Source organism: Girardinichthys multiradiatus, chromosome 1, assembly GCF_021462225.1.
Source record: "Girardinichthys multiradiatus isolate DD_20200921_A chromosome 1, DD_fGirMul_XY1, whole genome shotgun sequence".
Classification (NCBI taxonomy): domain Eukaryota; kingdom Metazoa; phylum Chordata; class Actinopteri; order Cyprinodontiformes; family Goodeidae; genus Girardinichthys; species Girardinichthys multiradiatus.
Genome location: NC_061794.1, coordinates 46,527,020 through 46,539,324, shown reverse-complemented (window position 1 = coordinate 46,539,324; position 12,305 = coordinate 46,527,020). Strand labels below are relative to the sequence as shown.

The 12,305-nt window shown below is 42.2% G+C and overlaps 1 protein-coding gene across 2 annotated transcripts in view; it reads left to right on the top strand.

The window, feature by feature from the left end:
* The first annotated feature begins 318 nt into the window (after positions 1–318).
* The window catches only part of vps13d (vacuolar protein sorting 13 homolog D), a 73,605-nt gene continuing 61,618 nt past the window's right edge, over positions 319–12,305 (top strand). For both annotated transcript variants that reach the window (XM_047359247.1, XM_047359182.1), the window contains exons 1-11: positions 319–809; positions 5,260–5,457; positions 6,167–6,244; positions 7,630–7,820; positions 8,671–8,751; positions 8,865–8,981; positions 9,364–9,468; positions 9,891–10,061; positions 10,252–10,352; positions 10,463–10,631; positions 12,006–12,107. In XM_047359247.1, coding sequence (XP_047215203.1) covers positions 5,361–5,457; positions 6,167–6,244; positions 7,630–7,820; positions 8,671–8,751; positions 8,865–8,981; positions 9,364–9,468; positions 9,891–10,061; positions 10,252–10,352; positions 10,463–10,631; positions 12,006–12,107 — 1,212 coding nt within the window. In that variant the 5' untranslated portion in view covers positions 319–809; positions 5,260–5,360. The remainder of the gene's footprint in view (positions 810–5,259; positions 5,458–6,166; positions 6,245–7,629; positions 7,821–8,670; positions 8,752–8,864; positions 8,982–9,363; positions 9,469–9,890; positions 10,062–10,251; positions 10,353–10,462; positions 10,632–12,005; positions 12,108–12,305) is intronic.

Below are 12,305 nucleotides of genomic sequence, written 5' to 3'. Positions count from 1 at the left end.
CTACAAATGTTTAAATAAACGAATTTGTTTCTTGCCTTTCTTAGACAAGTATATTAAAATGTCTAATTATGCCAATTAGCTTGCAGAAAACCAGTGTGCAAGATACATTGTAATTCTCCCCTCAAATGATACTATCAGGGACTAGTTACTACTTTAAGTTAATTATTATTATTATCCGGACTTTTGGTTGAATGTCTTATATGTTTACTTGTTACGAGAAGTCTGAGAACCACTTATCTAGTGCTTGTTTCCCGATGTCATTGAAAGCAGCACAAGTGTACCGTGTTGTTTTCATCACGTGACCGGAAGCAAGCGTCGCTAGTTGAACGGTGTCCTGAAATGATACTTTCGACGGTGTGACAGAGCTGGGTGAAGTTTTAAACAGAGCTGTCGGTAGTTTTTTTCTGAGTATCTAAGAAGGAGCCTTGCTGCCCACATTCCTCCGACTTTGACTCATTAAAGGCGGCCTGTTTTTGCTTTAAAGACGCCAACATGGATGCTAACTTTAGCCAAGTCACTAGCTAACTGGATCCACAACCTTCTGTCCTTTCCAGGAATACAGACTGGCTGAGTTTTTTCTGGCTGTTTTATTTAATATTTAAACTGATGTCACAGCCTGGTGGTCCTTGTAGCGCTAATATATGATGTGTTGTTGATGTAAGTTGGCGATATGCAGCTAAATAACCGCTAACCTGGTCGTTAGTCCCGTCCTGAGTGGTTTCTGATAAGACTTCACAAACAACTTAGTTGTGTCTCCCAAACATGGACTCTATGGAGGTGGCTCGATAGGACAAGTGTCGCCGTTCGCGGTAAGTCCACATTTTAAAGCAGAACACATGGAGGTAGTTGTTGTGGCGACGCTAATTTTCCAATCGAAAGTGTCGCTGTTGAGAATGAGAGGCTGTGAGCTTTTTCATCTGTTTCATTACTTCAGGGAATTATTTCCATGTTGGCCGCAGATGATAAAATTTGCTGACATGTTTTACTGTTAAACTGGACATCCATTTCCTTGGAAAAGTTTCACACGTCTTGAGCTTTCTCACATTTAATCATTTAATGACTTTTGTTCAGATCCCCACGCCGATGCTCTGTAGAGTCACCTTTTTTCTGCATGTACTGCTGCAGGTCTGTTGAGGTTTGCATGTAGAGTGGATTTGTTTTCCCATTCCTCTTTGACTAATAAGCTCAGTCAGGCTGGAGAGCACCTGTTCACATCAGTTTTTTCATTTTTCTGACTGCCGGTGGCAGTAAACAAAATGGATATGTCTCCTCGCGCAGGTCGAGGTTTTACGTAAAGAAAGTCACGTACGTGACGTGTAGCCTACCTGGCTGCTGCGTCTATATAAATAGCACCTGGGAGCCTATGGTCTCCTAGGATCTTCTCGCTGAGAACTTCCGAGTGACTGGCAGTCACCCAGGAATTCAAAGAACCATAGTTACAGTTACAGTCTGAATTCAGGTCTGGACTTTGACTGGGCCATTCTAACACATACATATATTTTGATATAAGTCATTCCATTGTAGCTCTGGCTGAATTTTTCAAATCTGCCATGACCCATCAATTCTGACCAGGTTCCCTGCATGATGCCTCCACCGTGTGTCACCATAAGGTGGTATGTTCTGCAACATGTTCCAACAAAACTGAGACAGGGTCCTGTTCACTTCTGTGTTTGATCACCTTTCCTTTTAACACTCAGTGAGTGTTTGGGAACTGAGGACTAATTGGTGAAGCTTTGTAGGTGGAGTTGTTTTCCATTTTTGCTTCATGAACAGCTTCAGTTGCTCAGCAGTCCAGGATATTTTGCCCATCATGTTCAATGGGAGACAGATCTGGGCTACAGGCAAATAGGCCAGTCTAGACAACCTTGAAGAAGACGTTGCTTGGATGGCAGCAGATGTTGCTCCAGAACCTGCATGTACCTTTCAGCATTAATTGTGCCTTCACAGATCTGCTAGTTATCCATGCCATGGCCACTAACACACCTCCATACCATTAAAGATGCTGGTGTTTGAACTTTGCTCTGACAACAATCCAGATCCTCCTTTTCCTCTTTGGCCTGGAGGACACGACGTCCATGATCTCCAGAAACAATCGGAAATGTGGACTCGTCACACCACAGCACAGTTTTCCACTTTGCTTCAGTCCATCTCAGATAAGCTTGGGCCCAGAGATGCTGGAGGCGGTTCTGGGTGTTGTTGATATGCAGCTTTGGTTTTGCATGGTAGAGTTTTAACTTGTTCTTGTAGCGACAAGCTGTTTTAACTGACAATGTTTTTCTGAAATGTGGCACAGAGCCCATGTGGTTCTCCTCAGGGGTTGAAGGTCATGGACATTCATTGTTGGTTTTCAGCCTTGTTGCAGAGATTTCTCCAGATTCTCTGAATCTGTTGATGATATTATGGTCTGTAGATGATAAAATCCCTAAATTTCTTTCAATTGTACATTGAGAAGTCTTGTTCTAAAACTGTTGCACTATTTGCTCACACAGTTGTTTACAAAGTGGTGAACCTTGCCCCAACATTGCTTGTGAACGGCTGAGCCTTTCACGGACTCTTTTATAACCAATCAGGACACTCACCTGTTTCCAGTTAACCTGTTCACCTGTGGAATGATCCAACAGCATTCCTCAACTTTCCCAGTCTTTTGTCGCCCTGTCCCAGCTTTTTTAAAACGTGTTGCAAGCATCAAATCCTAAATGAGTGAATATTTCCAAGGTTAAAAATAAGGTGTATCAGTTTGAACATTAAATATGTTGTCTTTGTAGTGGATTTTTTTGCATATAGGTTTAACAGGATTTGCAAATAATTGTATTCTGTTTTTATTTACGTTTTACACAACGTCCCAACTTCATTGGTATTGGACCTGTTGTACATGTTAGTCTTGTGTGGACTTGCAGATAGTGTGGCTGCAAAACTGATTTCCTTTAGCGTTCTTTAATCCACTCTGTCATGAAGCCCAGTTAGTTTAGTGCATGATTATTTAGTTTCTCGTCAACAGACTCTCACCTGAGATCTCTGCAGCTCCTCCAGAGTTAACATGGACCTATTGGCTGCTTCTCTGATTAATGCTCTCCTTACCCGGCCTGTCAGTTTGGGTGGCCCGCCATGCTGCGGGGGTTTTCCGTTGTTTCATACTCTTTCCATTTATTGATGATGGATTGAACAAAGCTGTGTGAGGTGTTCAGGGTTAGGGGTGGTTCAGAAACCTAACCCTGCTTTAAACGTCTCCACATCTTTATCTCACATATCTGCTGTGTTCACTAATGTTGTTTTACAACATTATGGTCCCTCAGCGGAACTGTAAAAAAACTATCCATGCATTTGTGTCATCGTGTTTAAATTATTGCAATTCCATGTTTACCAGTTTGAATAAATCATCCCTTTCAATTCAATTCAAATCAGTTTATTTATATAGCGCCAATTCACAACACATGTTGTCTCAAGGTTCTTCACAACAGTCAGGTTCATACATTCCAATTAATCCTAACCATTGAACAGTTCAGTCAGATTCAGTTATTTATTCAAATTGGATAAAACGTTTTTCTATCTAAGGAAACCCAGCAGATTGCATCCAGTCAGTGACTCGCAGCATTCACTCCTCCTGGATGAGCATGTAGAGACAGTGGACAGTCACTGGTGTTGACTTTGTAGCAATCCCTCATACTGAGCATGCATGTAGCGACAGTGGAGAGGAAAAACTCCCTTTTAACAGGAAGAAACCTCCAGCAGAACCAGAACCAGGCTCAGTGTGAGCGGCCATCTGCCACGACCCACTGGGGGTTTGAGAGAACAGAGCAGAAGAGAACAAAAGAAGCACTGATCCAGGAGTACTTTCTATGGGAAGGAAAAGTAAATGTTAATGGATGTAGCTCCTTTAGTCGTTTCATCTAGAAAGAAAGAACAGATAAACTCTGAGCCAGTTTTCAAGGTTAGAGTCTGAAAGAGAGAACATAGAGTTAGTCACAGTAGAAGCTCAGTGAATCCCCATGTCTAGGAGAGAGAAAGGGTTAAACACTAAAAGACAGGGCCATGTGGATCATCGGTAGAGGGTGAACATTAAGTTGTTGCCAGCAGAAGTTCGGATGATGCCCCTCTCCAGAAAGGTGTCACAGGTAGACACAGAACCAGGCCAGGTGTAGCTTCTAGGAAGAGAAAAGAGAGAGAACATAAAGTTAAAACCTGAAATAACAGCAAATAATGCAAAATTGGAGAGTAGTGTGAGAATGTAGCGAAGAGGGTGAAAGTGGTCATTATGTCCTCCAGCAGCCTAAGCCTATAGCAGCATAACTACACAGATAGTTTCAGTTCAGATTATTTAGTTAAACGGCGCTTATTTACAACAATGTCGTCTCAAGGAACCTCACAAAGGGTCCCACTGATGGTCATTGTTATACTAAAAACCACAAGGATTAGGATACGTCTCTCTGTCAGACTGATTATGACCATTGGAAAAGAGAAGGGGTCATACAGGTAGCAGAAATGGAGGGTGTGTTTGCACCTCAACCATAACTGAGCCGGTTTAGGCTAAACCTGACTCCCCCTTACTCCAACCAACAGGGAGGGAGGAAGGCTCCCTCCCTGATAAACTAAGCCACTCGAACTATACGTTTTATCAAAAAGGAAAGTTTTAAGCCTAGCCTTAAAAGTAGACAGGGTGTCTGCCTCACGGACTAAAACTGGGAGCTGGTTCCACAGGAGAAGAGCCTGATAACTAAAGGATCTGCCTCCCATTCTACTTCTAGAGACTCTAGGAACCACCAGTAAACCTGCAGTCTGAGAACGAAGTGCTCTGTTAGGAACATATGGACCAATCAGATCTCTGATGTATGCCTTCTACAATGCTGCGGCCAGACTACTGACACCTTCCAGCAAGTGAGCTCACATGAACCCTGTTATATGTTCTTTACATTGGCTACCGATAGATCTCATACTGACATACAGAGCACTAAACAGCCAGGCGCCAGATTACTTATCTACGGCTGCTCACTGTCTTTGCCCAGATCTTTTTAGTTGTTCCCAGCACCAGACGTAAGACCAAGGGAAACTGAGCCTTCTGTGGTTGTATCATTATCAAATGTGAAAAAGTTTGAGCAGTTTCAATCCTTTAGCAAAGTGTTGTGCTATTAGCATCAGCTTTAAATAGACCACTTCTGCCCAACATGTTTGAATGTAGTGGAAAGTGGAATGTTTTTACATTTGCCCAAAGTTTTTATCTGTTGTTTATTTGTAGCTATAAATGACATCTGTCTTGTTTGTTAGACACCAAATGCCTCCTCTGTGAGGCGAACAATCAGCAGCATCATTCCCCACCAGAACTACTCCAATTCCTGCATCATCATCATCATCCGTGAGCCAGCAGGATGTTGGAGGGGCTCGTAGCCTGGGTACTAAACACTTACCTGGGAAAATATGTCAGCAATCTGAACACAGATCAGCTCTCCATTGCACTTCTCAAAGGTAATTCATTTTTTTTCTCTGATACCCTCAGTATTTTTTATTATTTTAAACCTGCAGCTTCTGTCCAATCAGAATTGAACGACCAAGAGTCGGATTGCTGATTGAAAAGCATCGGTGCTGTTTGGAGCGGTAGGATAGATCATTGTTTTTATTTTCAAGAGAACAAAGGAAAATCTGTTGTATGAACAATGTCTTCTAAAGTAAGTGAAATCTAAAAGTATTGAATGACCAAGTGATTCATTTCTAACATTGGACTCATTTTGACTTGCGCTTTTCAGCAACAAGGCACTCAAGGTGCTGTACATGAGGAAAAACATTACAATGATATAGAAAATCAAACAACAGAGGTAATTAAAAAAATGAAAATAAAATAAGGAGAATAGAATGATGGATAAGAAAATGAAAGGAAAATTTGACTGAAAACGTAACTAATCATGCCTAGATGGCCCAGTCAAAGGCCGCTCTAAACAAATAGGTTTTTAATCTTGATATAAAGCAACTTAGGGTTTCGGAAGAAACCCTAAGGAAGTAAGCAGAAGAAAAATCCAACCAACCACATCAAATCCAACATAAAGTTTGGTAGATGTCACTGACTGTCATATCTGAATGTGTTTCACATATGGATTAAAATGACGTGTTGAGGTTCTCTTGGCTAATACAAAATGTGGAATAAGGGTCTCCTTTTTATCTCTTTGTTCTAATTTCTCAGGCGCAGTGGAACTGGAAAACCTCCCACTGAGGAAAGATGCCCTCCGAGAGTTTGACCTGCCATTCGAAGTCAAAGCGGGTCAGAATCCACTGACTGATGATTTTACAAAGTTTATGTGTAATCACCAAGTTGGCTGATCAGTGGAAGATTTATTGAGTTAGAAGGAGTTCTGACTCATCCAGTTAATATTATACATGGATCCACTCAGTGACTTAGAGGGCCTGTGGTTACAGAAATATAAAGATCAGCATGTTATTATGCTCTATTATCTGCGGTGGGCCGAGAATGCAAAGTGTCTCCAGAATGGAACCTTGAGGAACTCCAGCTGTGATATTCCCGTTTTTACTCGTACTTGTCGTCTTCCGCTTTATCCGGGACCGGGTCGCGGGGGCAGCAGACCCAGCAGAGACACCCAGACGTCCCTCTCCCCAGACACCTCCTCCAGTTCCTCCAGGGGGAGCCCAAGGCGTTCCCAGGCCAGCCGAGAGACATAGTCCCTCCAGCATGTCCTGGGCCGTCCCCTGGGCCTCCTCCCGGTGGGACGTGCCTGGAACACCTCCCGAGGAAGGCGCCCAGGAGGCATCCGGTATAGATGCCCGAGCCACCTCAACTGGCTCCTCTCGATGTGGAGGAGCAGCGGCTCTACTCCGAGCCCCTCCCGGATGGCCGAGCTCCTCACCCTATCTCTAAGGGAGAGCCCGGCCACCCTACGGAGGAAGCTCATTTCAGCCGCTTGTATCCGGGATCTCGTTCTTTCGGTCATGACCCAAAGTTCATGGCCATAGGTGAGGGTAGGAACGTAGACTGACCGGTAAATTGAGAGCTTTGCTTTTCGGCTCAGCTCTCTCTTCACCACAACAGACCGGCACAGCGCCCCCTTTACTGTGGCAGCCGCACCGATCCGTCTGTCGATCTCCCGCTCCATTCTTCCCTCACTCGTGAACAAGACCCCGAGATACTTAAACTCCTCCACTTGAGGCAGGAACTCCCCTCCAACCTGAAGAGGACAAGCCACCATTTTCCGGTCGAGTACCATGGCCTCGGACTTGGAGGAGCTGATCCTCATCCCAGCCGCTTCACACTCGGCTGCGAACCGCCACAGCGCATGCTGTAGGTCTTGGCTAGAGGGGGCCAGCAGGACCACGTCATCCGCAAAAAGAAGAGACAAAATCCACTGGTCCCCGAACCAGACCCCCTCCGGCCCTTGGCTGCATCTAGAAATCCTGTCCATAAAAGTTATGAACAGGACCGGTGACAAAGGGCAGCCCTGCCGGAGTCCAACATGCATCGTTTGTTAATAGCATATTAATTTGAGGTTGACTGACAGGTTTTTCTGGTGCTAAAGTTTAATAATAAGAAAATTGTACATTGTTTCAACTTTACACACTAAACTCATCAGTTTGTCTTATCATTTATTAAAAATGTACTTCTAAATAGGCAACATAAATGTTGTCCTTTTCCAGGATTTATTGGCAAGATCACTCTCCAGATCCCTTTCTACCGGCCTTATAGTGACTCATGGGTCATCTCCATGTCCCAGCTCAACCTGATCATTGGTCCCACCCAGCTGCAGGAGTTTGATGGGGAGAAGGAAAACGAGGAAGCGAGGGAACGCAAAAAATGCCTTCTCAAGGCTCTTGAAGATAAATTCAGAGTGAGTGCAATTTCTCCTTTAGGTTGGCATAAGATCTTATTTTATAGTTTCCTTTTATCACCACTGTATTATCAGCAGTTTTCAGAAATCCCCTCCCTGGATTTGAGCTGCTTTTGTTTCTCATCCTGTCATCAAGTTTTGTTGTGAATTAGCCATAAAATGAGCTGAATTAAAACACTTGAATTTTTTCAGTTCCAGCAGTATTATTGCACAAAATGATCAGTTTGCAGGGATTAAATCTGAAGTTTTTTTGCGTGAACCTAAACAGGCTTTTTATGCTTAAAAACCCTCTAATGTGGCTGTTCTAAAATAATTCTGCAAAGAAGAGTGGGCCAAAATTCTTTCATAGTGACATTAAAGACTCTTTGCCTGTTATCACAGTTACTTGATGCCGGCTGGTGCCACCATGTGGATCGCTTTTTTCCTTTAGTAAATAAAATCATTATTAGTAATTTACTCAGGTTATCTTTGTGTGATTTAAGAATTAGTTTGAGCTGAAACATTTCATTGTGACAGAAACAAGAAGACAGAAATACCTTTACTATGAGTCTCTGCATCATAGTTACAGTCTAAAACAGTTCATCATATCTTTAACTATCGTTTTTAAAAAGAAAAACATGAAATAAAAGAAAAAGACTTTGCAGTTTGACAAAGCAGATTAAAGTGATTTAACTAAATGGGGACATTTTTGTCAGAAATATTAACAATTTTTAAGAAATAAAACAGAATTATGGAACTTGGTCCACTGCTTTTTATGACTTTTCATTTATTTTTTAGAGCAAACCCATCCATTTTGTGCATTACTGTTGCCATTTTAAGTTTATCATGTATTAATGTGCGGCTCCTACAGAGTGAGTGTGAACAGAGAGGAGAGTCGTACTGGTACTCCGTCACTGCCTCAGTTGTCACCAGGATTGTTGAAAACATTGAAGTAAGTCTCATTTGGGGTGGATACTACACCACTAATCAGTTCTTTTGTTCTGAACCAGCATTACCCATGAGTCTGAGCTGTGATTTGTTTTATTTTCTGCCTCTTGTGTTTAGCTGAAGATCCAAAATGTTCACCTTAGATTTGAGGATGACCTTTCGATCCCAGGGAAGGCCTTTTCTTTTGGAGTTTGCATCAGCAGCGTGTCTGCCCAAAATCCTTTGAAGGAGTCTGTGAGTGTCCAGTTTTAAGACATGTAAACAGTTTAAATGTTGCATTTCTTTTCACTCAAGATCTTTGCTTATATAAAAAATTGTTTCCATTAAAACATGTACTAGTGATCAACTTGTCCTGCCCTTTAATCAGTTTTTAACCACAGAATAAAGTTCTAGATTTTTACTTGTTAAACTTTAAAAGTTAAACTTGTATTTTAGATATATTTGAATCTTTTGAGAGTAAAAAAACTGCACCAGAAGTTCAGATATGAGTTAAGAGAAGCAACATGTCGTAGTTGTAGCAGAGAGTTCTTGACCAACAGGTTAACTGCTGGTTTTAAATGAAGCGTTCTTGTTGATTCAGGCCTCCTCGTTAAATGAGGTTTTGTTTCGGTCCCAGGTCCAAAAGCCTTTCAGACAAAAGCAGCTGGAGATTGAAGACTTCAGTGTTTATTGGGATACAGAGTGTGAAATGCTGGGAAAGCTGCCTGCAAGCCAGATTCAGGTTGGTTGCACATTGAGTTTTATTGATTTATAGGCCTCTCTGGCTCATTTAACGGTGCAAAGATCTCTGTGTGTCCCACTCACTCCAGTATTTTTCTCACCAGAATTTCACTGCATTCTGATAGTTACGTTTTCCCCAGTTTTGCATCTGGCTAAAAGTCTTCTGGGATACATTTGTAAATGATTCCTAGCTAAACAGCAGAGACGCCAAGATGTTGGAATGTGGATGAAAAGGAGTCTCTTTCAGTGAAACACTGAAACAGAACAGGACACGACGTCCATGAACAGAACCGACTCCCATCCTAATTCAAACATCAAAAAAGAGTCATGATGCTATTTTTGTTCAAATGCTGCACTAAAAGGACCCCAGGAATAGTGCCCTGTGGTTCTATATAATTAGATCCGATCTTTGTAACCCTGCAGGATGCGATGACTCAGTGTATGCAGAGTCGTGAGCACCAGTATATCTTTGAACCAGTGCGTGCCTCCGTGCTGCTTAGGAGAAACACCTCCAGGGAGCCTCTGAGGTCCCGGCACAATCCCCGGATCGAAGGCCAGGTCCAGCTGGAACCCATGTCTTTACGTCTTTCACAGGTTTGGCAGAGAAACATTCAATCCTCTTTTTTTCTTAATAATTTGGCCGATGTCTGAATGTTTTTGGTCTCTGATGCCAGAGGCATGGAAGCATTTTTAGAGGAGGTATCCTGGTGGTTGTTTGGATAGAAAGGACATTTTCTTGCATGAAAGAAAATCTTCTTACGTTTGTATGTTTCTCTTCTTACAGGTTCAGTACCAGCAGATGATGGCTTTCCTTAAAGAAGTGGACCGCAGAGAGAGAGGGATGCTGTACAGAACATGGAGGCCCAAAGTCACAATTTCTGGGAAGTAAGTGCTATCTTCAGGCGTTTATTGGTTCAAATGCCCTTTGTCTTTTTACTGACTTCTGCTCTTAAATCCTAAAATAAGAATTAATTTCTTCATTGTTTTCTGTTCAGCTGCAGGACATGGTGGATGTTTGCCATTCAGGCTAACCTGAGTGACATCAGGGAGCAGCGGAGGCGAGGAAGCTGGGTCTTTGCGCTGCAGCGAGCCCGGGACGCACTGACCTACACTGGCCTCTACTTCAAAAGGCTTAAAGGCGTCTTACTGAGTCCTGAGGAGGAGGTATCACACCATGATCCAGACACATTACACACATGGCACTTAAATATTACGCATATAAGGCCTGATCTTCAAGCATCTCAGATAGGGGGCGCTAAATTACTTGTACAAAAATAATTGCACGTGCAATAAGTGGCGCGTTACGTTTTCCAAGACTGCGTGTGCAATGAATAACAGGTGCAAAAGAGGTGCAGACCACCCTATTTAAATGAAGAAAGTGTGTGTGTGCCACATGGTTGCTACTGCCCCTGGTAGAACCAGAGGAAAAGCAAACAGATCACCTGCTGTGTTGCTTGAAAGATGCAGGGGTTGTTGCTGCACCATTATGAAGGATCCAGTTGGAGATGTTGTCCTTCTGTTCTGTTCTGCTCCTGCTTTTCTGGACAGTTTTACAGTTTGTTAACCTTTGTCGTCGCTATTCACAGCAGCAGGTTTGTCTTCTCAGCCTCTGCCCTGATGAGATTATGTCCCCTTTCTGTTCATTTGCGCAGGGCGCCTCTGAGTGCGTAATGGCGCATGCAGAAGGCTGAGTGTGAAGTTGTTCTGTGAGCAGATGCTTTATATTTGTTGTCCAGATGGACCCAGTGAAGCAAAGACTACATTTTGCTTCACCTTCGATCAGAATGATAGATTACAGGCCATTTTGCAGGAGGGCAGCGCTGTGTGCCATCGGTGCATATGGGGCGGCTGGTCTAGACTGACAGCACCACAGGAGCGTGCACAGCTTGACAAAACTCGCAAAAAATTAGCCAATCAATACTAATAACATGTCTGTCAATTTAAGCTGAGGTTTGTCTCCCTTGATCTTTTAATATTTTTCAGAGTCTCCTCCTTCTTTTTTTTTCTTTTGTTTTTGAGTGTTTGAAGAGTTTGGAGTTTATCATAAACAGCCACAAAACAGCCTCAACGTAATATTAGCAAAATAAATATAGTTTGTTGTAGGAGTTGGCAATCTGGATGAAGGTTAAAGCAAACTCTTTCTCACCGCGTGGAATAGGCCGCCTTAAAAAGGTGATTTTTTTTACCTGCTAAGAAGTGATTTTAGCATCCAGTTTGCAAATGAAGGATAAATCTGCCTTATACACGCAAACCTTTTGAAGATCAGGCCAATAGTCTGCAATATAAATAAATGTGGAAGGTTTTAAACTTTGGCTTATAAATTGGTCATAAAAAGTTTAAATTCCTTTTAATATTTTGTCAGCTGTATTATGAACCTAAGCTTTGAGGACAGACTGAAAACAGGATAATATTTTCAGGCAAATTGTTCTGGAATTTCAAAATACACCTACACAAAATGTATGTTTTAATGATTTGCTGGACCTTGGTAAACGGTTTTTAATCAGTTAACAAACATTTCTTCTGGTTTTTGTTATTCAGGCTGAACTGGAACGAGTTGAAGAGGAGCAGACACTGGAGGAGCTCCAAATTCTCAGAGAAGTTGTCCATGACTGGTTTAGAAAGGAGGAAGAGATTGCAGAGGTATGTGTAGATGATCATAGTGGGTTAGCAAACATACAAATGCATCTCACTAAACCAAAATATCAGGAAACAGTTTATATACTTCAGTAATTCCATTAAAATAACCTTCATTTATAGATCCACAACAAACACAGTGATATATTTCAACCATTCATTTTTGGTGATTTTAATGATTATCATTTGAAACCCATAAATTCA